Here is a 26,474-nt window from a genome sequence, read left to right on the forward strand (position 1 = left end):
TAACATGTGGGAAGGCAGTACTTTGGCATTATGAAAATTACTGTTTATTTTGCTTGTTTTTGTTCTTTCCTTTATTCATTTAAATAGGGTCCTTGGCGTTTGCCATGAAGGCAGGAAGCAATATTAGATCAAAGCCCGTTCAGACAGGTTTTGTTATTCGGCTGATACTCTTTGACTGGCATGTCCTTTCATGTTAGATTAGTACTTTGATAGAAAAGCCCATTCCAGATGATGGAGGAAGGAAGCAAGACACGTCTGCCATACAACCTAAGCGCAGCACAAACAAGTAAGGGACAATGTTTGGTGAGGTGTGCATTTCTGAAAAGCTAAGACCTAAGTCTACCAGGATATACCATATTGTTAGGTTTTTTCTTTCAACATTACAACCTGTTATAGCCACTTTCTCAAGAATCAGTGACTTCACGAAATTCATGGATCATTAATATATATGTGGAATTCAGCCTTGTTCCGTTAGACTCATCTTCCATGTTCTTCTCAATGTTAACATGTATAGCTTAGGAAAACAATTGTGAGAAAGGGCTGAGTACGGGATATAGGCCAATGGTTGGTATGGTGAAATTCAACACTTTCCCTTTAAACAGTTACTCATCATTCATTCTATCTCTGAACTCAGAACCAGAGAAACAGAGAAAAGACATGTGGTCTACACTGTATATCTGTACATTTAAAACAATATCTGTATATTTTAAAACAATATTTTTAGATTCGAACTCAATCAACCTAAAGCGTGTGTGCTGCTGTGTGCTGCCATCTTGTTTAGATCTTAAAGGTGATAATACCTCAGTGGCGTATGTAAATAATAAAAACACCCTTTGTAAACCCCCTCTGGACACGTATTGACTAGATGGTTTGTGACAGCTCCGTTTCTGATGTGCAGATGTGACACAATACCTGTTATGTTTACACTGACTTTCATCATCTGAGCCTTTCCCCGTAAGCCATAAGCCCTCAGGTAAGAATTGCTCATAAAAACGCATCTTCGCAAATGAGCTGATTAACCACATGGCACATTCAGTCCAAGTCTGCTAGGCAATTTATAGAAATATGTAGACAGTTACATAAAGGCATATTTTTTTCAAAGCCTAGTAATTGGATACATTCAAAATAACTTTTCTTTTTATGCCACCTTTAAAGGTACATTGTGTAAGATTTTTAGTTGTTTATTTCCAGATTTCATGCTTCCCATTCACTAATGTTACCTTTTTCATCAATACTTACCACCACCATTACATTCTAAGCATTCATTATGACTGGAAAAATCTGAAAAAAATGACTGTACTTGGGCCATACTAGAAAATATTAGTTTATTACTTAGTAAACTTTCATGAAAAGATCAAATTTGACCATAGGCAACCCAGTTTCAACGACCATTTCAATGACCATTTTCTGCACAGTGTACTTTTAATGCTTTGACTTCAATGCTTTGACTGTCAGACTTCATGGCATTTTTCATATCCGCCTTATTCCTAGCCCCTATAATACCATGCAGGCAAAATAATTGACACTTCTCCTTACATATACCTGAATACAACTCCATGTTATCTGTTAAGGCATTTTTATAACAATTAATTATGACTACATAAAAAAGAAAGTTAAAACTATGCCCAAACCGAAACAATTCTTAACCCTAACAGTCAGTAAAGGCATGTTTTGCACGTGTAATGTATATTTTTTTAAATCTCAAAAGACGTACCCACGTGGCAACTGTTTAGCATTGTAGGTTTGTGAATAGCTACAAACTAACCAAGGAAATGTTAAAAGTTATGGTTATCACTTTGATTACTTTTAAAGTGCATTTCAATGTTATTCTCGTGTTTTCATCTCCATTGATCCAAAAGCAATGTTTTGGCCTCCCCACCTGTCAGATAATCAGAGTGTTGCTACACAGCATTTCTTCAGGATGAATCATCCTTCAGGTCTCCACAACAGGCCACCCGCACACCCTGTAGGAGCTGCAATGAGTCAGTCATTTCCCCACGGGATCCCAGCAGACGAAAGACCACATTAGTGTCTGAGTTTGAGTCATCTGGAAGACTGCAACTATCCCGAGTTCAGTTCAGCTCAGCACCAGGCCCACTCAATAATATAGTCTGTCCACCAGCCCTGCCTGCAGCTCCATAAATCTGTGTGTGTGTGTGTGTGTGCGTGCGTGCGTGCGTGCGTGCGTGCGTGCGTAGGTGCGTGCGTGCGTGCGTGCGGGCGGGCGGGCGGGTTGTCGTGTGTGCGTGTGTGCGCACGCGCGCGGGTGCAGGTGGGCACGTGCGTATGTACTTGTGTCTGTGTCTGTGCCATCCAGCCTTCATCTGTCTTTCCCATGAATGGCATCTCTGAAACCACAGCAGTGGGATGAACCTTTAACAGACCAGGTATCTGCTGCATGTAGCAGGCTACCTTACATTGCCTCTCTTCTGGTGATCTGGTTTCTTGAGGTGGTCCAGGGCTGTTGGAATGACTCAAAGCAGGTTATGCATGCTGTGTGAAGGCCTGCAGAATAGGATGGAGGACCAGAGCACTGGAAAACACTTTCAGGACATTTCCCTTCAGCCGCTGTGGCCTTGACCCTAAATGTTTCATAGGCCCTTTCCCACATAGGTTGCTTTTGTGTGAATGTTGCAATATTGATAAGGCAGGGTATTGAGATAGGATATGGCAGCTGAACATTTCAGACTGCAGGCATACTTTTTGGTAAAAAGAATGTAGATATGACATTTATAGCTGTAGTATGCCCAAGAAGGTGAAAGCTTTTGTTGCTCTATCTAAGCTAGATACAGTATGTATTCCAGTACGTAGGCCTACTTTTGTATTGTACAGTTGTATCAAAGCTGTTTCTTAGGGTGTGTGTTGCTTTAATCACTTCTGTAACAAATTGGCAAACCTTGGTTCCAGTTTTCGGAATAGCACGTTTATGTTACCTGAACAATCTTTGTGGGTGTTTTTTGTGGGAGTATAGGAGGTATTAAAATTTCAATGGCAATCTCTCTGTCTCGCTCTCTCTCTCTCTCTCTCTCTCTCTCTCTCTCTCTCTCTCTCTCTCTCTCTCTCTCTCTCTCTCTCTCTCTCTCTCTCTCTCTCTCCTTTCCAGATCCTGTAGCCTATGTGTAATAAGATGCATAGGTATTGACATACTCTTTTTTCTATGCAGCAAACAAGCTACTTCTCCTAATCTGTCCGTGTCTATTAACTCAACAGTGTAAAGCTCAATACATAATACAGTGTTTTGTTTGGGATTTTGTTTCATTTTGTAAACACATCTGTTTTCCCATCTATTTACTCAAATCATATTCTCTTAACCTATCACTTTACTACAACAGATACTGAACTCTGGTTGTTTGATGCGAAGATTCTTGGCTGTGATTTTTTTCCAGACAGTGTTCTGCCACAGCAGTTTGAAAGGACATTCATTATTCATGCTATGAATCAACTTTAATCTTTGCAATGTCCTCATCAGTCTGATGCCAGTGGTCATTGCAGTCCACTTAGCATCTCTGTATTCACCACAGGGCATGAGGGGAACTTTGATTATGAGGGCCCCGGAAACATGCAAGAAAGACTTTTTCGGCTTTCTCGAGCAACCACATCCAATCACAAAGGTCACAGACAGGCCATATTGACAGTCAACAAGTTTTATCAAGTTCAAGTCAAGTTTATTGTCAATTTCTTTACATGCACTGGTCATACAAAGAATTTGAAATTGCGTTTCTTGCTCTCCCATGCAGACATAGACTAATCTAGGTAAGGACATAGACAGTATAGACATAGACAGTACTCATACATGGACATAGACAGTATGGACGTAGACATTGCTCATACAGACATTTAAAGTGCAAGACTGGACAACAGAAGACTTGTAGAGAACATACATTAAGAGGAGGTATTTTGTTGTGCTTTTTCTAAAAGTCCTTTATAGCGTTCTGACATAGTAATAGTAGCATTTGAAGAAAATAAATAATTAAAAAAGGTTTATTAAATACACCAGCAGCAGTATGTGTGTGTGTGTGTGTGTTTGTATGTGTTTTGTGTGCGTGTGTGTGTGTGTGTGTGTGTGTGTGTGTGTGTGTTTAGTGCAGGTAGAAAGTGCGGTGTGCGTCTGTGTGTGTGTACCTGTGTATGTGTGTGTGTGTGTGTGTGTGTGTGTGTATGTGTGTGTGTGAGTATGAGTTGTGTGTCAGTGTGTGTATGTTTGGGTTTAGTGCAGAAAGTGCAGTGTGCTTGTGTGTGTGTGTGTGTGTGTGTGTGTGTGTGTGTGTGTGTGTGTGTGTGTGTGTGTGTGTGTGTGTGTGTGTGTGTGTGTGTGTGTGTGTGTGTGTGTGTGTGTGTGTGTGTGTGCATGTGTATGTTTTGAGTTAGTGCAGGTTGAAAGTTCAGTCACAGATGTAGTAGTGCAGGTGGAATGTTCAGTGTGACAGTCAACGCATGTGCAGGAGGGGAATTTCATTTTGGAAGTGTGTAGTTCAATGGTGTGAAGAGTGATTGGCCATTTGCAAGATTGAAATTGCAAATATTTTGAAGTTGATCGCGTTTGGGAAAGGACATTAGCCTCTCCACATGAACATTTTTGTTTCATTGTTTCCTGTTGAGGTAAATTAGAACAAACACAACTTCACAGCAGCGATATGAAATATTTGTGTTTTTTATTCTTGGTAATGATATGAAGTCAAAATACATTTTCATGAACATAAATTGGAATAAACGGAGGTTTACACCAATATTATTTCTTTCTATCAAAAACACAGTAAGTAGTCTTTTTTTAAATGTTGATATAATGCCCTCAAAATTATTTCCGTAGTTCATTAGCTTTACGAAAGATCTTCTCTGATTATTATTATGTACCTAGTCTCAGTGCAGCAGCAAGAACAGTAAGTAAACGTATTTAATTTAAAAAAGCAATAATTATTTTCAAGTTGTATCATATTTTCCTCCCCGGCATCCACCATTTTAAGGTGTTTGCAACATTAGATCATCACCTAACAGAATGTGATTTATGTGGCCAGGGGGCCCATATACAAAGAGTTCCGTAGATTTCAGACTTAATCTTTGCTGAAGTGAAATTCTGAAAAGCTACATTCACACACAAAAATTTCAAATGTATCAGTCCATGCAAACACGCACACATACATTCACACGCACGCACGCACGCACGCACGCACGCACGCACACACACACACACACACACACACACACACACACACACACAGGCCAGCCTGTTCCGAGCTATGGAATATAATTACAGTAGTTATGCTTGCGCTGGACTGATATGCTCCATCAAGGTTGCCAACTGTGACTGGTACTATGAAGTGCGGCTGAATTGCATTCCCCTGCCCTGTCTAACAACCAGACGCTGTGGAAAAGACACAGAGACACATGAACCAACCACTTGACACTGAGAGCCACAAAGAGCTCAAATGATAATGGGCAGCCTGTCTGTAGAGCGCTAATTACCGATGACCAATAATTGGTCACTAGGCGAGATAGACAGACGATTTCTGAGACCTTTACAAATGGAGCTTGGAGACTAAAAGAGGAGAAGGGGAAGGAGAGGAGAGGAGAGGAGAGGAGAGGACAGGACACATGCTATGCCATGACGGGTGGAGAATAGAGTAATCAAATGGACACTATAGACAACACTAGAAGAGACGATGACCAGACAATGTGTCAGAGCTTTACACATGAATTAAGTTTGGAGAAAAGAAGAGAGAAGCGAGGAGGAGAGCACGCACACCATGACAGGTGGAGAATAGAGCAATATAAAGCCACTACAGACAAGATTAGAGGCAACAGCAAACAGAAGATTCTCAGAGCTTTACAAATGAATTAAGTTCGGAGAGAAGAACAGAGGAGAGGAGAGAATAGAACAGGATGCATGCTATGTTATGACAGGGGGAGAATAAAGTAATCAAATCTGTCTTGGTTGATTTCCATGTTTTGCCTGATTTCAAACACCATCAATCACTCTGTATTGGCCCGTCATGCATCAGTGAAGACATGCTCTAATAATCACATGCTTATGCATGTACACATCTATTGTATGTTGAGCACGACATTTAATTGTACGCAGAGGCGTTGAATGGCTGCGTGGGAAATAGAACTGACATCGTAACTGAAAGGCTTTGACATGAAATATTCTTTGACATCAAATCATTCTCTCTCTCTCTCTCTCTCTCTCTCTCTCTCTCTCTCTCTCTCTCTCTCTCTCTCTCTCTCTCTCTCCTTTCCAGATCATGAGCGGATCGGGAAAGACTCCAATTACGAGCAGGAGGGCAAGGTGCAGTTTGTAATAGATGCTGTTTATGCCATGGCCCACGCCCTGCACAACATGCACAAGGAGCTTTGTCCAGGCAGGGTAGGCCTCTGCCAGGCCATGGAGACTATCAATGGCACCATGCTGCTCAAATACATCCGCAAGGTCAACTTCACAGGTATGTGGATCCAGGGATATGTAGAAATAACCAAGGCAGGAGCGTGGTGGCTCAATGAGCTTAGACGTCGTACCATTACACCGGCGACCTGGGTTCGTTTCCGGCCTGAGGTCCTTTGCCAATCCTTCCCCATCTCTCTCTCCTAATTCCTCTCTTGCCACTCTCTCAAACTGTCCTGTCTCAAATAAAGACAAAAAAGTGCAAAAATATGTTTAAAGCGACACTGTGCAGGAAATGGTCAAAGAAGGTACGGCAACTATGCTGCTTATTGAAACTGGGTTGCCTATTGCCAAATTCGATCTTTGCATGAAAGTTTCCAAAGTAATAAACTAATGTTTTCTAGTATGGCCCAAGTACAGTCAGTTTTACAGCTAAAAATAGCTATTTCTGGAAATTCAAAATGGCGGACCATGGAGAAGATCCCCCTTTTCATGTATGAAAAGTGCAATTTTTCCAGTCATAATGAACACTTTGAATTTGATGGTGGCGGTAAATATTCATGAAAAAGGTAACATTAGTGAATGGGTAGCAAGGATTCTAAGGATCCTGCACAGTGTCCCTTTAAAAAAGAAAAGAATTAACCTTGGCAGTCTTCAAAAGAAGTAAAAAAAATACAAAAATAAAAGTATATCAGCTAAATCCTACCATATTTGATTTATTGGTTACACTTCATATTACAGATTGCTAATGAGGTGGTAATTTCATGGTAATGTAAGGTCAGTACAATTTCATGGTAATAACTAGTTATGCCCCTCGGACATGTTCTGTAAAGAAATCATAGAAATCACATTTGCTAAACAATTCAGTTACATTTTCAGGTAACCTAGTAAAGGTGGGGTCTGTTGCATAGGTGTCCACTTTCAATATAGGCAGTGCAGGGGAAACTCCTGGTTTATGTTCATGGTATACGGCCCTTGGAGGACTTCATAAAGTTTGAAGTGGCCCCTCAAATGAAAAACGGTTTCCCACCCCTGCAGTAGCCAAACTGTTAACAATTTAGTAATTGGAAGCTACATCAGGGCCGTAAAGTGCACTATTGCATCTTTCAATTTAATTGTATTGAAACTACCATGAAGTATCCTTGTAGTTATTGTGTTGTTACAGTGTAATTACCTTGGAAATAAGTAGTTTTATGGAAATTGCATAGATTCAAGGCCGTGAAATGCACTATTGCATTTGATGGACATTGATGGGCTTGCACTCTGCTACTCCGCTTACCTGAACTTCTGCGAGGACATGGTGGTTTCCACAAAAACTGTGCACTGTTTTCCTAACACCAAGCCCTGGATCACCAGCAGTGTTAAAGCCCTCTTGAGCAACAAAAAAGAGGGCATTCAAGGATGAAGACCTTGTAAAGATGAAGCAGACACAAGGCAAGGCAAGGCAAGGCAAGGCAAGTTTATTTATACAGCGCATTTCATACACAGGTGCAACTCAATGTGCTTCACAAAGTTAACAAATGTAAAAGAAAGGAAACAGGGAAGAAAGAAGGAAATAAATTAGAGTCAAAAAACATTTAAAACATTAAGATAAAACATAAGGTAAAAATAATAATAATAAAATAAAAAAAATAAACACAAAAATGAAAATAATAAAAAAATAAGAATGATGTGTAATTTATGATAGGGGAAAGCATCTGTGAACAGCTTTGTCTTGAGTCTAGATTTAAAGCTATCAATAGTGGGTGCATTTTTTACGTCATCTGGAAGCTGGTTCCAAAGCTTTGAAGCATAGAAGCTAAAGGCTGCCTCTCCACACTTAGTTTTGACTTTTGGAATCACCAGCAAATTCTTCTCCGTTGACCTTAGTGACCTGGTTGGTGCATACAGCTGAAACATATCCAGTAGATATGTGGGTCCCATTCCATTTAATGATTTAAACACAAGTAGCATTGCCTTAAAATCAATTCTGTAGCTTACTGGGAACCAATGCAGCAATCTTAAAATTGGAGTAATCTGGTCGAACTTCCTTGTTTTTGTAAGAACCCTTGCTGCTGCATTTTGTACAAGTTGAAGCTGTTTAACTGTCTTTTTGGGGAGGCCAGTAAAAAGACTGTTACAGTAATCAACCTTACTAGAAATGAAGGCATGTATTAGCTTCTCCAGATCATGTTTAGACATAAGGCCCCTAAATTTAGAGACGTTTTTTATGTGATAAAATGCAGACTTAGTAATAGCTTTCATGTGACTGTTGAAGTTTAGGTCACTGTCAATGAGGACCCCAAGCTTTTTCACTATATCCCTTGCTTTCAGTCCCTTCGTTTCAAGGATAGTAGCAATCTTTTGTCTCTCCTCTCTTTTCCCGAATATAATTACTTCAGTTTTATCTGTGTTCAGCTGGAGGAAATTGTGAGACATCCATTTGTTAATTTGGTCAATGCAATGATATAGTGATTCAAGGGGGGTGTAGTCATTGGGGGACATACAGTGGTGCTCACATACCCCAGCAGAATATACGCTTTCTTGGCAATTTCTCTCAAAATATGAAGGATTACACAAAACCTTTTTTTCACTCATTGCTAGTGACTGGCTTAAGATATTTATTAGCAGTATTCTGTGTTTACTCTTTCAAAAGCATGATCACAACCCAAACTACCCAAATGACCCTGTTCAAAAGTTTACATACCCTAGTTTCTGATGAATATGGCCCTGTTTAACATCAGGGGCCACTCTAAATTGTTTGTGGTAGTTGTGGATAAGGCTCTTAATATTCTCTGATGACAAAACAGCACATTCTTCCTGGCAGAATGGTTGTTTCCTATAATACCTTTGGGTGTCTTGCTGGAACCTCACATTTGAGGTTTCCTCTGAGTGGCTCAATGATGTTGAGATCAGAAGAGTGAGACGGTCGCACAAAAACTTCATTTTATTCTTTCTGAAGCTAATGACGGGTTGATTTGGCTTTCTGTGCTGGCTTTCTGTGCCAGTCACTAGCAATGAGTGAAAAAAAAGGTTTTGGGTAATCCGTCATATTTCGTGAGAAATCGCAGAGAAAGCATCTATTCTGCTGGGGTATGTAAACATATGAGCACCACTGTAGATAAGTAGAGTTGGGTATCATCCGCATAGCTATGGTAATTTATTGAGTTATTCTCGATAATGTGTCCCAGTGGCAGCATATACAGATTGAACAGTAGTGGTCCCAGAATGGAGCCCTGGGGGACCCCACAGTTCAGAGACATCGGTGATGAGGTATGTCTTCCAATGGCGACAAAAAACGTCTTTGTTGTAAGTACGATTTTAACCAGTTGATCACTATGCCTGTAAAGCCAACCCAGTGTTCCAGTCTATGTAGTAGTATGGCATGATCAACGGTGTCGAAAGCTGCGCTTAAATTTAGTAGCACTAAGACGGATGATTTTCCAGCATCAGAATTCATAACTTTAAAAAGAGCTGTTTCAGTGCTGTGGTAAACAGGCACGGAAACCTGATTGAAGTGCTGCTGACTGACAACTTCCATACAGGCTGTAACTCAAAATAGCGAACATGGCGAGACTGACACGTCATTCGCAAATTACAAGCGCCAAGTAGGCTAAACGGCGCATAGATCGGAAAATCAGATCATTGTTGGTGCAGATATGATTATAAATGGTGAAAATAAATGAGGGAATTCCCAAAAGTTATAGACAAGCAAAGATGTCTTCTTTTGGTGCAGCAGCTGTGCAGAGCCAGCACCTATGCAGCGCCAGGTGTAAAGGCAAAATGGTTGCGTGAGGAATTTAATATCTCTGTATCAGTTTTTTGATCGGCATGTTTTTCCGATCACCGTTCAGGCTATTTTTGGCCATTATCGGCCGATCATGATCGGCTGCCGAGCAATCGGAGCACCTCTAGTGGGTAGGGACCCAATTGATATCAGACTGTTCTTTCAACAAGGTCATCATCACTGATACTACTGTACTCCAGAGCACAAACAGGTGGTGGTGGGGCCCTGCCTTTTTTGGGTGCAGTCGTGGATGGAAGTATCATTCCAGATTTGGGGTATAATGAGGTTGACCTTGAGAAATATCCGCATAGGAAGCTTGGTAGGAAGGTAGAAAAGGAAGATCTGGCAAAGTAGTCTCGCCATAGTTGCTGGAAATCTCAGTCTGGGAGATGAACATGGTGTTTCGTCGTTCCGGCACAAGTGGAACTGAAAGTGAAACTGAAAGAGTAGAAGGAGGAGTACAGACAGAAGATGGAGGTGACACTGCAGGATAACAACATGCATGCAGTGTGGGATGGAATGAAGGCTATGACATGGATGAGGAAGAGCATCAGAGGGGTTGAGGGGGACCTGAACCGGGCCAATTAATTCAACGACTTTTACAACCGCTTTGACCATCTAGCTGCAGGAGCTGCCCCCACCACATCTCAAGGTGCTGCCTATGAGAGAGCCTTTTCACCCCCCATGCCTGTATCCCTTCTCCATCCATCTCCCTCCCACCCCGTCTCTGTCGGCGTGCCTGGGAACAGAGAGTTAAACGAATACCATCCAGCATCTCCTCCCTCACAACACGTCCTCTATAATCACAGCAGACCAGGTTAGAGCAGTACTGAAGCGCCTTAACCCCCGGAAAGCTGCAGGTCCGGATAGGGTGTCACTAAGACTGTTAAAGACCTGTTCTGCTGAACTGGGTGAGTCATTGCAATATTTGTTCAACCTGAGTCTACATCTTGGCAAGGGTGGAAAGTAACAAATTACATTACTCAAGTATTGTACTTGAGTAGCTTTTATGAGTACTTTGTACTTTTTAAGTAGTTTTTAAAATTAATACTTTTACTTGTACTTAAGTACATTTTGACCCAAGTACTTTACTCAGTTACACTGGAACCTGGTCTGAGTACTGAGTAAAACAAATAGACAAAATGGCATGTAAAATAATGCCACAATCTGCTGGAAATGAAAGGTTATGCAGGATGGTACACAGCATTTCCACTATTTTACTATCTTGGATCAATGTATTGAATGATAGCTTGTGCCAAGCAAGATGTAGAGGATATGAGGACGATATTCAAGAAAAAGAAACATTAAATTATCGAGAGGAAAGCTAATTAAAAGTAACTAAGTACTTTTACAAAAAAATACATTTTTTATTTCTCTTTTTATCTTATGCATTTAGATCGTCTTTGACGAACACCACAAGGATACTTCATGGTTGTTAATGGCAATGGTAAAGGCAATAGTGCATATTATGGCCCTGATACCATGACATTACTGAATTGCTCTCAGTTTATTTGCTGGCATACAGTATTAGTGTCATTTTACCATCCTACTACTACGATGACGTGGTTAGTGTCTTTCATCTATTTGTTGTTACAGCACTTGACTGTAACCATGTACTTAACATTTTACTCTTGCAGTTGAAAGCTGTTTGCATCGCTATTACCAATAAACTACAGTGTAATTGCACTGTGTCCACAAGCTCAACTTCACAAGCATGAGGATCAAGGGATATACGTAGAGAAATAACAAAGGCACTTTTCAAAAAAGAAAGTAAAAATAGCTTTGATATTTTGGCTAAATCATACAGTATTTGATTTAAAAATTATCTCTGTATCAGCCTGTCTGTCCAAAGAAAGAGTGAAACAGAATTCTGATCAGAGACGTGATCTTCTATCCATTTGCATCCAGAAAAGCCCATTAATCTAATTTCATGCAGGCTTTGACACTAAGAGGAAAGCCTCAGGGGTTTTCTTGTGCAAGAATATGTGCAGTCATGTAACAATATCTCAGGAAATATGTGTCATACGGAATAATATCTTTTTTGTGCTTTTGTGTGCACCTACCAAAAGAAAGTAAAAATAGCTGTGATATTTTGGCTAAATCATACAATATTTGATTTAAAAATTATCTCTGTATCAGCCTGTCTGTCCAAAGAAAGAGTGAAACAGAATTCTGATCAGAGACGTCATCTTCTATCCATTTGCATCCAGAAAAGCCCATTAATCTAATTTCATGCAGGCTTTGACACTAAGAGGAAAGCCTCAGGGGTTTTCTTGTGCAAGAATATGTGCAGTCATGTTACAATATCTCAGGAAATATGTGTCATACGGAATAATATCTTTGTGTGCTTTTGTGTGCACCTACCTGAACATGCAAGTGTGTGTACAGCCTGTGTTGTTTATGAACCACACACACACACACACACACACACACACACACACACACACACACACACACACACACACACACACACACACACACACAAATAGAGGATTGAATTAGCTAAGTGCAAGATCAGCATCCAGTTAGTAGTGCCATGCCCATGGAGGATGGGGAGAGGGCCTGGTCATAGGGAGAGGGCCTGGTCATGGGGAGATAATGGGGGAGAGGGCCTGGTCATGGGGAGAGGGCCTGGTCATGGGGAGAGGATGGGGAGAGGGCCTGGTCATGGGGAGAGGGCCTGGTCATGGGAAGAGGATGGGGGAGAGGGCCTGGTCATGGGGAGAGGATGGGGAGAGGGCCTGGTCATGGGGAGAGGATGGGGAGAGGGCCTGGTCATGGGAAGAGGGCCTTGTCATGGGGAGAGGCTGGGGAGAGGGCCTGGTCATGGGGAGAGGATGGGGGAGAGGGCCTGGTCATGGGGAGAGGACTTGGTCGCCACTTGGCACCGGCCACCTGTTGATGATGGAGCTGCAGCTGAGCTGTACTATCTGGGCTGCAACCTCAACACATAATAATTAGTCCATGATGACTCTTTTCTATGTCATTTTCAGTCAAATACGGCGCAGTAGATACCTTCATTACGTAAGAAGAACAAGTCCCCAAATCCATCCATATGTTTCAACAATACATCTCCTTTTACAGTAAACCATCAGGTATTGCGTGACCCAATGAAAGGCTTGAACTCTGGTCCTTCCAATTAGGTTTAAACACTGCTGGCCAACTGCTCTTACTCAGCTGCCTCTCCACAGGCAAAATGTAATCAGAGATTTCTCAGCATCATGGATTGGCTGCAAACGCACCGTACAAGCAGATTGCAAATAGAGTCTTACAAATTGCATCACATACGAAAGCAAGACGGGCAATTTCTTCACATAAATTCTGTTAGGACAGAGACACGTCATGCCATGAAATATTCTGTTTGATTCCATTCACTATTGCCACATACAGTAGAACACCTGAGCTACCACATGTTCAGTATGGCACCTGCAACTCTCAAATAAGTAACACACACACACACACGCACGCACACACACACAGAGACGCTGTCTGCGTGTCTGTGTGTTTAATAAGACATTGACAACAATCACACACACACACACACACACACACACACACACACACACACACACACACACACACACACACACTAGAGCTGGGTATCGATTAAAATGTCAAAAATCGATTGATTTCTAGTTTCAAGCTTCAGAATCGTTTTTTTTCCGCTCCAATTCAATCCGATTTGATCTGATTTCCGATTTGATCCGATTTCAATTTGATGCGGGAGTTAATGTTATTAAAAACATAAGCTATTTGAGCTGTTTCTTTCATTTCATGACTGTGTACAAAAGCAATATTATATCGATATTATATAAACAGTTTTTTTTATTGAACATAGACAGAATTACATGTTATGACAGTTGGCATCAGACAGGCACAATAATACTTCAATACAAAAAAGGAAGAAAGTGCAAGGAATGCACAGACACACGGATGGAGTTCACAGGTTTGCTTATATATAATAAAATGTCATCAGCATAGAGTGAAATTTTATGCTGTTTCATTTTTGTCTGGATACCTTTGATGTAATCGTCTGTGCGAATAGCCTCTGCTAATGGCTCTATGGCTAGTGCAGAGAGGAGGGGAGACAATGGGCATCCTTGAGCAGTACCCCGCCCAAGTGGAAAGACATTAGAACGTTTTGCCATTAGTTAGCACACACGCCTTCGGCGCAGCATACAATACTTTTACCCATTGTATAAACATTTTTCCAAGCCCAAAACTCTCCAGGATATGAAATAAATAAGGCATTTCTATTCTGTCGAAGGCCTTTTCTGCATCAAGTGACACTACCAATGCTTTGTCCGTCATCCTACTGCCATACTGTATTAAAATTAAAAGCCTCCTCACATTATTACAAGAGTTGCGGCCCTTTATAAACCCTGTCTGATCAGCAGACACTAGCTGTGGCATCACAGTCTCAAGTCGCGTTGCTAATATTTTAGCTAATGAATAAATGAATCGAAGGACAGCACTCTTCAGATTTCTTTTTTGTTTATTCGCCCACGAACGTTTCGGGCAGAGCCCTTCTTCAGCGTGTAATGGCGTTTGCAAACGCCATTACACGCTGAAGAAGGGCTCTGCCCGAAACGTTCGTGGCCGAATAAACAAAAAAGAAATCTGAAGAGTGCTGTCCTTCGCTTAATTTATTCATTCAAGTTTTTGTGGGATTTAGCACCCAGTTAAGAATTGTTAAGTAGCCTATTTAGGCGATAGTGTGAGCGTGTCTTCTCCACTTTTTGTAATATTTTAGCTAACAATTTCCTATCAAGATTTAGCAGGGAAATTGGGCGGAAAGATGCACATCCATCTGCTAGTCTACCCTTCTTGTGAATCAGAGAGACGCAAGCGTCATATGCAGAGCTAGGCAAAGTACCATCTTCAAAGGACTGTCCCAGTGCAGAGAGTAGTATTTCGTTGAAAAAGTCCTCCATAAACTCTGTAATCATTGGTCCCTCCGTATCCTCCGGGATGCCTGTCACTCTCAAGTTTTGACGGCGACTGCGAGATTCAAGGTCCTCTAGCCTGTTGCTAAGAGTGGCATTTTCTTTGGCCAGCTGAGCACACAGATTCTCCAGTTGTAATGTTCTGGAGTCCACATCTTCCAGAGATCTTTCGACATCCGTTAACCGTCCCCCAATAGACGTCACAGTTGTTTGTACGGCTGCAATCGACTTATGGTTTCTTCCCTGAACTTTTCCAACAGGCTCATCAAGTTAGCCAATGTCGGCTCGGTGCTGTTAGCTTTCACGTTGTCAGCCGTGTCGGCCTAGGTTGGAGTCGAAACTTGGCCTCTCCCCTTGGTCTTTCCCCTTCCTGACATTTTGATAGTAAAATATGTCACTGCGGTTTACACTGGCAGGTTTACAGCTGTTAAATATCAAGATTGCGTTACATTATTGTTGAATATTTCGGGAGCTGGTTTGGGACACGTCATTCGCTATCCATGCTCCGTAAACAGCAAATCTTACAAGTATTGGTAGTTACTGATGGCTGGAAGACTGATGAAAAGGTTATCCGCGGGGGGATTAATAATAATAATAATAATAAATAATTATTATTAAAAAATCGATCGGGCAAATCGGTAATCGGAAATTAATGTGCGAATCAATTTCAAATCTGATTTTTTTTTTCAACACAGCTCTAACACACACACACACACACACACACACACACACACACACACACACACACACACACACACACACACACACACACACACACACACACACACACACACACGCACACGCACACACGGACACACACAAACACACATGAGATGGATGAATATCCATCAGTAGTCATGTATCTAATTGTGCCCCAGATAAATGGCTACATAACATTCTGTCTGACAGATCTAGTGCTTCAAGATTCAAGATTCAAGATTCAAGATTCAAGGAGTTTATTGTCATTGTCAATGAAGTCAACGAAATTGTGGGTGGAGCAACAACACTGCGTAGTTTGAAGGCCTATAGAAGTAACCAAAAAGAAGTAGGCCTAGTCAAATAAAGTTTAAATTCATGAAGTATATCATGAAGTATAATAAATTAAAGTAAATAATAGTAATAATATGAGTATTAACAAATTAATCAAGTAAATCAAAAACAGTAAAATATAAAAATGTGATCCTCTCCCCACAATTCAAAGTTAATAACCCAGTGCTGTTGATATTTTTAAGGTGCACACAACACACACACACACACACACACACGCACACACGCACACATGCACACATGTATGAATACACAAAATCAATAGGATGTTACAGTAGGCCTAAGTGCCATCCCTTAAAAGGAAAAAAAAACACAGAACAACATGACCAGAGACCTATGTAAGAGCACTAGAATTAAGCAGTCTAATGGCTTCAGGGTACAGGCTATTAGAAAGTCTTGTAGTTTCGTGCCTGTAATGACCTGTATCTTCTGCCTGAGGGAAGCAGTTGGAACAGGTGGTAAGCAGGGTGGTGACAGTCTTGCAAGATGTTTTGCACTCTTCGTAGACAGCGTGTGGTGTAGGTGGAGAGGTGTCCCAGTGATTCTCTGTGCTGTTTTTACCACACGCTGGAGTGCCTGCTGGTCTGCTTTTGTGGAGCCCGAGTACCACACCAAAGACCCATACATCAGAACGCTGCTGATCGCACAGTTATAAAAGTTCACCAGCAGCGGTCTGGGGATGTGATAGCCTCTTAACTTCCTCAAGAAGTAAAGTCTTTGCTGGGCCTTACCCACGGCTGAGGCTATCTGTGTACCCCAGGACAGATCATCAGCCACAGTCACCCCCAGGAATTTAAAGCTGTTGACCCTCTCCACCACCTCTGAGCCGATGGAGAGGGGTCTGTGAGGGGTCTTGTTCCTCCGAAAGTCTACAATAATTTCCTTGGTCTTTTTGGTGTTTAGGGCCAGGTTATTGTTGTCACACCATGATGCCAGATGTTGTACCTCCTTCCTGTAGTCCGTCTCATCGTTGTTTGTTATCAGTCCAAGAACGGTGGTGTCGTCAGCGAACTTGACTATGAGGTTGGAGGGGAAAGAGGCAGAGCAGTCATGGGTGAACAGGGTGTAGAGCAGAGGGCTTAGAACACATCCTTGGGGCGCGCCGGTGTTGATGGTAATAATGGATGACATGTGATCACCTACTCTGACCCTCTGTGTGCGATCAGTCAGAAAATCCACAATCCAGTTGCACAAGGTGGTGTTTAGTCCCAGCTGGTGTATTTTGGAACGAAGACTGTAAGGCCGGATGGTATTGAAGGCCGAGCTGTAGTCCACAAAGAGGAGACGTGCATAGGTGTTTCTTTTGCTCCAGATGTTCCAGGAGTGTGTGAAGCACAATGGCGATGGCGTCCTCTGTGGAGCGGTTTTCCCTGTATGCGAACTGAAAGGGGTCTTGTGATGGTGTAGTGGCCGCTTTAATATGTTTCATGACCAGTCTCTCCATGCATTTAGCAGGAATAGGGGTGAGAGCAACAGGCCTGTAGTCATTGAGACCTGTGATGTGGGACTGTTTGGGAAGGGGAACTACTGTGGCGGCTTTGAAACAGGCTGGGACCCAACCAGTGGACAGTGAGGTGTTAAAAATGGAGGTAAAAATGTCTGTGAGTTCTGCAGCACAGTCTTTGAGAACCCGGCCCAGCACTCCATCTGGTCCAGGTGCCTTCCTGGTGTTAATGCTGCTAAGTGCACATCTCACCTCATGTGTGGTCAGGACAGGAGCTGGATCTGTACTAGGTAGGGGGGGCAGGACAGGGTCTGTGTTCTCCCTGTCAAAACGGGCGTAAAAAAACATTTAATTCCTCAGCCAATGGAGAATTAGCAGAGGGGGGATGAATATTGCTTTTGTTTCCTGTTATGGCCCTGATGCCTTCCCACACCTGCCTGGTATTTGTGGTGTCAGCAAATCTGGCTTCGATGCGCCTTCTGTGTTGTTGCTTTGCAGTGTTGATGCCCCTCCGCAGCGCAGTCCTGGCACTCCTGTACGCCCCCTGGTCACCAGACCTAAATGCAGTATTCCTATGTCGAAGCAGCTGTTGAACTTCTTGTGTCATCCATGGTGGTGTGTTGGGGAAGACACGAACTTGTTTCCATGTTGTTACACTGTCCACACAGAAAGTAATGTAATCTAGAACAGCGGAGGTGTAATTGTCCAAAGCGGCATGAGTGACTGTGCCCTGTTCTCTAAAAACATCCCAGTCTGTGTGGTGAAAACAGTCCTGAAGCATAGGAATAGCATCCTCTGGCCACACTCTCACATTTTTAACAGCAGTCTCAGCGCTCCTGATCTTGGGAATATAACGCGGAAGTAACAGTATGGAGAGGTGGTCTGACTGACCCAGGTGGGGGTGTGTCTGAGCCCTATAGGCATTTGCTACATTTGTATACACTTGGTCTAGCGTTCTTTCCCCTCTGGTGGCACACTTAATGTTGCGATGGAAGTTGTGCAGCACTGACTTTAATTCGATGTGGTTGAAGTCCCCCGCTGCGATAAAGACGCTGTCTGGATGTTCCGCAAGGCTGTTATTGATGCAGCTGTATATTTGTGACAGCGCTAGCTTAGAATTGGCGTCCGGTGGAATGTACGCAGCACAAATGTAAACAGCTGTAAACTCCCCGACTTGTTCAGTGAGCACCACTGTAATATACAAGCCAGGTAGCAACAAGTCGGGTAGGTCTCACAATAGCCACGAGATTGCATAAGGATCAAAGGTATTTTCCTTGAGGGGGATAGCATAGGTCCATATTATGTACGTTTTGGAACATTTAATATAGAATTTCGATTTGGTGTTCTTTTACTTCTACATTTTTTTCCCTTGACATTTAGTGGCAAATCCAAGATGGCTGCCATTGTGTGTTGAAAATGTAGGCTGGATCTCAAATGGCGCACTTGTGCACTTCAGGCACTATGTTTCAGTGCGTAACTACTACGGGATACACACTGAAACATGGACACTGAAGTGCACAAGTGCACCATTTGAGATTCAGCCGTAGTTTTAAGGTTCAGTTGAACTTTTTTAGAAAACAACTTGTTTCCAATGCTTTCCTTCATTTTTTGAAGATGGCCGACATCATATATGGCAAAATTGGCGTATTTAGTATTTTTAAGTCTATAAAGCCATTTTTGACTTGCATTGATAATTTTGTTGCATGAATGTGAAGTCAGCCATTACATGAACTAGAGAGAGAGAGAGAGAGAGAGAGAGAGAGAGAGAGAGAGAGAGAGAGAGAGAGAGAGAGGAGAAACAGCACACCACAACTCAATTTTCAGAGTGTTTGCTAAAACCAGTGTTGAAAAACAGAGTTGAACAGATGGAGGGAGCTAGAGAGAGAGAGAGAGCAAGATAAAAGGCAAGAGAAATTTCCCATTTGTAAAGTGTTTGCTAAAACCAGTGTTGAATTGTGTCTGTGTGAGAGAGTGCAGGGAAGTGATGAACTGTCTGAGAGGTACAGACGAAGAACCAAAGTGAAGTGAATAAGAAAGAAAGGACAGACAGGAGGGTAGTGGAAGGTGAGGAAGGGATGATATGTATATATATATATATATGTATATATATATATATATATATATATATATATATATATATATGTATATATATATATATATGTATATATATATGTAGGCCTACTGTACGGTGAGGTGAGCCTGGAGGAAATGAAAAGGTATCATGTTGAATATTTATGTGCCAATATGAGGTGTCTGTTGTGTTTGCTCTCAGACATCAAGATATTGCTTTGGTATTTCATATCAGACTCTGGACATGATGTGTATCTTTAGAATGTCAGGCTTGTGTTGTGATGAGCATATGTAAACAATCAATAGACTCTTGTTAATGTCATGTCGATTTAGTAATGATTTTGTGTCAATGAAGAACTATACCTTCGAAAATAATTGTATTTTATTTGTAGTGTATTTAGCAGGTACAATGCAGTGCACATTATTACAAACATGACAAGGCAATGCCATGGCACAGCTTGCAGACGTGAATAAATAGAAGGTTTGTAGCTAGATAGCTAATTTGCAATCTCAATCCCTGATCAGGCTAACTATTCTAATAAAATCTTTTTCCTTTTCTTCTATCCTCTCTCTCTTTCTCTCTCTCTCTCTCTCTAGGTATTGCTGGCAATCCTGTGGTCTTCAATGTGAATGGAGATGCCCCTGGCCGCTATGAGATCTTCCAGTACCAGATCCGCAATCAAACTATGGAATACAAAATAGTGGGCAACTGGACAGACCAGCTGCATTTAAATGTAAGTTGGACACGTTGGACATTCACAGGCATGACGCCTCGAGCAAATCCTTATTTTGCTCACAGCCTCTCCATTTGCATGAACAGAAGAGGGTTTTTGAACTCATCATGGTAATGTACAGTAACTGTGTTATCCTGTGTTGTTGCCAAGGGTAATGAATAGCTACATTACATCCACACTGCGTAGAACATTTGTCAGTCTGTGTGCATCTGTATTTTTGTATGTGTTGAATGATTCATGCTATTGCTCAGATCCTATTAATACTTGCCGATTGGGTATGCATAGGAGTAGCCGACATGGTTATAACAGATTGCCTTCAGATTTATGTCATGCTAGTGCTAATGCTAAACACTACCTTGCCATTTGCTGCTTCTTTTATCTACAATTCCTTCTTGGTCCACCTACTCACTGACCCACCACCCAAAAGCAGCCGTTTGTTCAAATGAAGACTATAATGAAACAGAATTCTTGATTTTTGTGCCATACAAACAGCTGTAATATGAAAGCAAGGATGCTGCTAGAAAATGAAAAGCTATAGCAGTGGTTTTCCCTGAGGGCCACAAGGGAGTGTTAGGGGGTCCGTGGCAAGTTGGAAGAAAAAGTATAGCAAAACAAAATAAAAAGTGGATTAATTGATGCACACCAAAATAAACAAAAATAAGCTATACAATATTCCTATTAGTTACGAACTGCATTATAATATCGATCTGAACCTTTCCATTATTATCGTTGTTTTCTACAGTATGCCCCAATGGGGTACTGACATAGACTATAGTTGTGAAAGGGGTGAGTTGAGAGACAAGAGATCTCCCTCACACTGTTCACATTCGCAGAGTTTTTACTTGTGACGTTTCGGTCTAATGACCTTCTTCAAGCAATTCCAAGGGGGTGAAAGGGGTTGCACAGGAAAATTAGTGTGGCAAAACCACAAGAGCGTCCTTGACTGCAATCTACCAGTTTGTGGGTCATTGTCATGGTAAAAGTTTGTGGACCCCTGACCTATAGAAATACAAAACCTGTGAGTGTGGTTCATAACGACTCATAATGCACCACAATCTTTTGATTTTCTCTCGTTCCAGGTGAAGAACATCCGGTGGCCCGGCGGTTCCCGCGAGGTGCCCACGTCCATCTGCAGCCAGTCGTGCCGACCAGGCGAGCGCAAGAAGTCGGTGAAGGGCATGCCCTGCTGCTGGCACTGTGAGCGCTGCGACGGCTACCAGTACCTGGCCGACACGCACAGCTGCAAGATGTGCCGCTTTGACCTGCGGCCCAACGCCAACCACACAGGCTGCCAGCCCATCCCCGTCATCAAGCTGGAGTGGAGCTCGCCCTGGGCCCTTATCCCCGTCTTTATTGCCATCCTGGGCATAGGTGCCACCTGCTTCGTGGTGGTGACGTTCGTGCGCTACAACGAAACGCCCATTGTGAAGGCGTCAGGTCGTGAGATGAGCTACGTGCTGCTGACGGGCATCTTCCTGTGCTACGCCACCACCTTCCTGATGATCTCGGCGCCCGACGCCGGCGTGTGCTTGCTGCGCCGCATCTTCCTGGGGCTGGGCATGAGCGTGAGCTACGCCGCCATGCTCACTAAGACCAACCGCATCTACCGCATCTTTGAGCAGGGCAAGAAGTCGGTGAGCGCCCCGCTCTTCATCAGCCCCGCCTCACAGCTGATCATCACCTTCAGGTGCAAGCCTCAAAACCCTCCTTTTCACCTTTGATTTTCAGTGCATAGTGCTTTTCATATGGAGTGTTATTTATATTATTGTCTTGTTGTCTTACTGTGGTATTGTCATGCCTTGCCTTGTTTTTCATCGATTTGTCAACTTTTCTAAGCTGTTGTCTTCGGTATCTTGAAAGGCACTTTGAATAAAATGTATTATTATTGTCATTATTCAGCCTGATCGGAGTGCAGCTACTGGGTGTGTGCATCTGGTTTGGCATGGACCCCTCCCCCCTGGCCATCATTGACTATGAGGACCAGCGCACGTCCAACCCCGAGCTGGCGCGTGGCGTGTTGAAGTGTGACATCTCTGACCTGTCGCTGATCTGCCAGCTGGGCTACAGCATGCTGCTGATGGTCACGTGTACGGTGTACGCCATCAAGACGCGCGGCGTGCCTGAGACCTTCAACGAGGCCAAGCCCATCGGCTTCACCATGTACACCACCTGTATCATCTGGCTGGCATTCATCCCCATCTTCTTCGGCACCTCACAGTCCCAAGAAAAGGTAGGCCTACAGCAGGTCATATACTGTACTGCCGATATGCAGACCCTCCAGGAATTCGCAATGTTGAGATTTGCAACTTTTACACAACTTCAGTTAATCCCTGCGAATTTGGTGCGGTGTTGCAATTTTAACCAATCGGCGCAACTTTCCACTAACTAAATATCTTCCACGTCTGTTTTGGTATTTTCGTTTCATTTGACCTCCAATATTTAGTTGCATCATTGAAAGATTTGTGTTTCCCCCCTCTCTTTCGACCATGGATGGTTGACATAAAGCCCTTATTGAGATGTTTGTGGCGACATGTCAGTCCTCGTGCAAAGGGCAAACTGATGTGAGACAGAGTTGCCAGTTGTAGTTGCTCAAAAAATGCCTGGAAGCACAAAATCCTGTCCGTATTGACTTCTATAGTCACACATCGAAAGAAAAACCCAATACATTTTTTAATGGCAGATTTTTAACGCTATCTGGCAACCATGAACGGACCATGAAATGTTAATGAGCACTGCGTTAGGGACAGTTTCTTTTCTACCACCATTGATAGTTATCGGAAGTCGTCCATGACATTGGCGCCCCCATTAATGGCGGGCCGCCTATGTTTCATGTTTCTAATAAAGTGGATGCATTACTATTCTTATGCCAGTTGGTTTAATCCCAATTGATAATCCTACACAAACATGTCAACACTGCCAACGTGCTTGTATTGTGAACATATCCCCCCCCCCCCCCCCCCCCCCCCCCCCCCTCTCTCTCTACCTCTCTACCTCTACCTCCCCTGCAGATTCTGGAAACAACTCTCACTTCCAATTATCTGGCTTTAGCAAGGCAACACAAAGTAGAAATGGAAAACATTGCCACGCCACTTGTCCTCTTCTTTAATCCATGAATTATCTTTCAATTTATGCAACACACCTGTCCATGCCGAACGAGTTTGCAAAAAACCTGTCTGTTGCTAGCTGCAAGAAATAATCCTGATAGAGTCCTGTGAGCAGTACAGGCCAATTAAAGTCTCCTTGTGTTTGTGTGTGGCTAGCAGCCTGTGATGACATCTTGTGTGTGATCTGTTTGCTGCTCAAGTTTGTTTTTGCTCATTTCCTTGATTGTGCTTAGCAGTATATGTTTGATTTTTGTTTTGCTTTTGATTGTACATATTGGGGTGGGGGAGTAGGGTGTGTAGGTGTATTTGTCATTGTTTGTTTATCTGTGTGTTTCTCTCCCTGTGTATGCTAATGTATGTCACTGAATGAATGAGGCTTTGAAGTAAACAAGCCAGAGTGAGTGAGCAAGGGAGTGAGTGAACCAAAGAGTGAGTGAAGGAGTGACTGGGAAGCATTGCATAGAAATAAGATAATTACTGTGGTGGAAATGATGGCAGATGAATCACACACACAGTGAGAGAGAGAGAGAGAGAGAGAGAGAGAGAGAGAGAGAGAGAGAGAGAGAGAGAGAGAGAGAGAGAAGTAAGTTGTGTTTGAGGTAGCGCTGTGAGACAGTGGTGGCTGCTGACAGAGATGGCAATTACCACTTGTCTCTCCTGCCTGTCCGACTCTGTGCCACCTAAACAGGTGGCACGCTCTCTGCATGCTCCAGGCTCCTCGTCTTGAGCATTTAAATCTAACTGTCACATTACACTTTATTATTGTACTGTACTTCTGGATGTGGATGCCTTTGGTTAAAGTCATTGTCAGAACGTTTGTATGGCACCTGGATAAATACTCATGATAACAGTGTAATGTGGGGGCGTGTTCACGTGTATGAAGGCTGACACCAGACATATGGTGGATAAAGCTCTACGTGTATGGAAAAGCTCAATAAAGCCTTCATGTCAAGCTGACACAATAATACCGCTGACAAAATGTCAAGGTTTTCTTTAAATAATACCACTTTGTGACAACTTACTCTTAACTCTTACACAAACTCAATAGTCTGGAGGGAATTTGTGGATTTTCATAACAATTGTTCATTTTGTGTCAAGTTTCTGAATTTTATTTATTTTGTTTTGTTGACATTGAGAAGCAGGTTGTTCCTCTCACACCAGTTGATGAGTTGCTGTACCTCCTCTCTGTACTCTGAGTCATTGTTGTCTCTGATAAGGCCCACTACTGTTGTATCATCAGCAAATTTGAGGATGTCATTCATTCGTGGGTCATCAGTGTGCCGTGAACAGCAGGGGAGATGGCACACATCCTTGCGGCATCCCGGTGTTGATGATGGTGGTTGCTGAGGAGTTGTTTCAATGCCAACTCTCACTGTCTGCGGTCTGTTTGTGAGAAAGTCCAGCAGGCAGTTGCACAGTGATGTGTTGATGCATATTGTACTCAGTTTGTCCATCAGGTGTTGAGGGATGACATTGTTGAACGCAGAGCTGAAGTCGATGAACAGCATCTGAACAGCACTGTTTTTGTGTTCCAGAAGAGCCTGGCAGAGGTGGAGTGTGAATGGATCCAGAGTAGGGGGGGGGGATAACCAGCAATATGCAACAATACCAGAAGTAATGGCACATGCCTTGCAGAGCAGAGCAGAGCAAAAAATAAGCCATCAAAGCAAGTTTTCACAAAGAGGTGGTTGAGAGTCCAGGTTTACAAGTGCGAGGGGACCATGTGACCAGAGTGATCAGACAGTTTGCAGGTGAGGCAGTAATTGAATCATGGCATAGCATCTTTTCGTTTTCAGGGAAACCAAAGCACTGATTGAATATTTATTGGGATTGGGCTGCTTGTTGCCAGCAAGAGTGTTACAGTTTCTTAAAATGTTTCAATCATTCACCCTTTCGTCAATTTCACAAAAATAGCATAGTCTATCAAAACGTATAGTGCAATGTGCTATATTTGTTGTGTTGCATTTAACAAAAATGTAAGGAGCCATGCACACCATCCTACACCAATGAGTATGGTCAGTGACAGAAATTATAGGGGTGGTATTTCAGGTAGATGGCAATCACAGGTAATTGGAGAATGAACGTGTGTCAAACGAGCTGCCTAAAATAACTTGCCTAAAACACAAATCATAATACAGGAGCAATGGAATACTGGGAAGTTCGAGTCACATCTGAATGAACAAAAACAACAATAATACAGCAATTTACTGTACACCTGCACAGTGTGGTTGTGTACTGTGCACATTGCTGTAAATCACTGTAAGTCATTGAGCTAGAAATGTGGGATGAGATTAATGGCAATTTTCAACAGTGCACCATTTTTCAAGCAAAAAACTGACCATGACTACACATTTGACATGAAAATGAGCTTCAAATGGCATAACAACCATTTCATTAAAAGGATTGTAAAACGTTAAATTATAGAACAATTTCAGACAAAAATCAGGCAAAATAAGCATTTTATGGATAACGGCCATAGGGGGCGCCACCAATTTGCCTCCAATTATTTTTGAAAACCTTAGACCCATAGCTAACACCCTGCCAAAAATCAGAAACTTGTCACGAAGTGAACGATTTTCACGAATTCCCTCTAGACTACAATGCAGATTTCTGAATCAGTCAATTCACGATTCACTGATTCAAGTCACTGAAAGATGGAAAATATGTCTGAATACCATGATTACACATTATGTGTGTGTGTGTGTGTGTGTGTGTGTGTGTGCGTGTGCGTGCATGCAAATGCCAGCAGTAGCTGACTGGAAGGTAGTGATGGCTCCCTTATTGTGCCATTGTGCGCTCTATGGAAGACATCAATCAGAAGAACCAGACAAGGTGAATGTGTAGCAGGATAGCAGGGTTTGCCCAATGACTAGGCGTGTTGCTGTGTGTGTGTGTGTGTGTGTGTGTGTGTGTGTGTGTGTGTGTGTGTGTGTGTGTGTGTGTGTGTGTGCGCGTGTGCGCGCGCGCGTGTGTGTGTGTGTGTGTGT

The 26,474-nt window shown here is 42.5% G+C and overlaps 1 protein-coding gene across 1 annotated transcript in view; it reads left to right on the plus strand.

Moving 5' to 3' along the window:
- The window catches only part of LOC134457383 (metabotropic glutamate receptor 4-like), a 191,930-nt gene that overhangs the window by 151,892 nt on the left and 13,564 nt on the right, over positions 1–26,474 (plus strand). The window contains exons 6-9 of the mRNA XM_063209384.1: positions 6,237–6,437; positions 20,247–20,383; positions 21,463–22,070; positions 22,283–22,613. Coding sequence (XP_063065454.1) covers positions 6,237–6,437; positions 20,247–20,383; positions 21,463–22,070; positions 22,283–22,613 — 1,277 coding nt within the window. The remainder of the gene's footprint in view (positions 1–6,236; positions 6,438–20,246; positions 20,384–21,462; positions 22,071–22,282; positions 22,614–26,474) is intronic.

The sequence above is a fragment of the Engraulis encrasicolus genome, chromosome 10 (assembly GCF_034702125.1).
Source record: "Engraulis encrasicolus isolate BLACKSEA-1 chromosome 10, IST_EnEncr_1.0, whole genome shotgun sequence".
Taxonomy (NCBI): domain Eukaryota; kingdom Metazoa; phylum Chordata; class Actinopteri; order Clupeiformes; family Engraulidae; genus Engraulis; species Engraulis encrasicolus.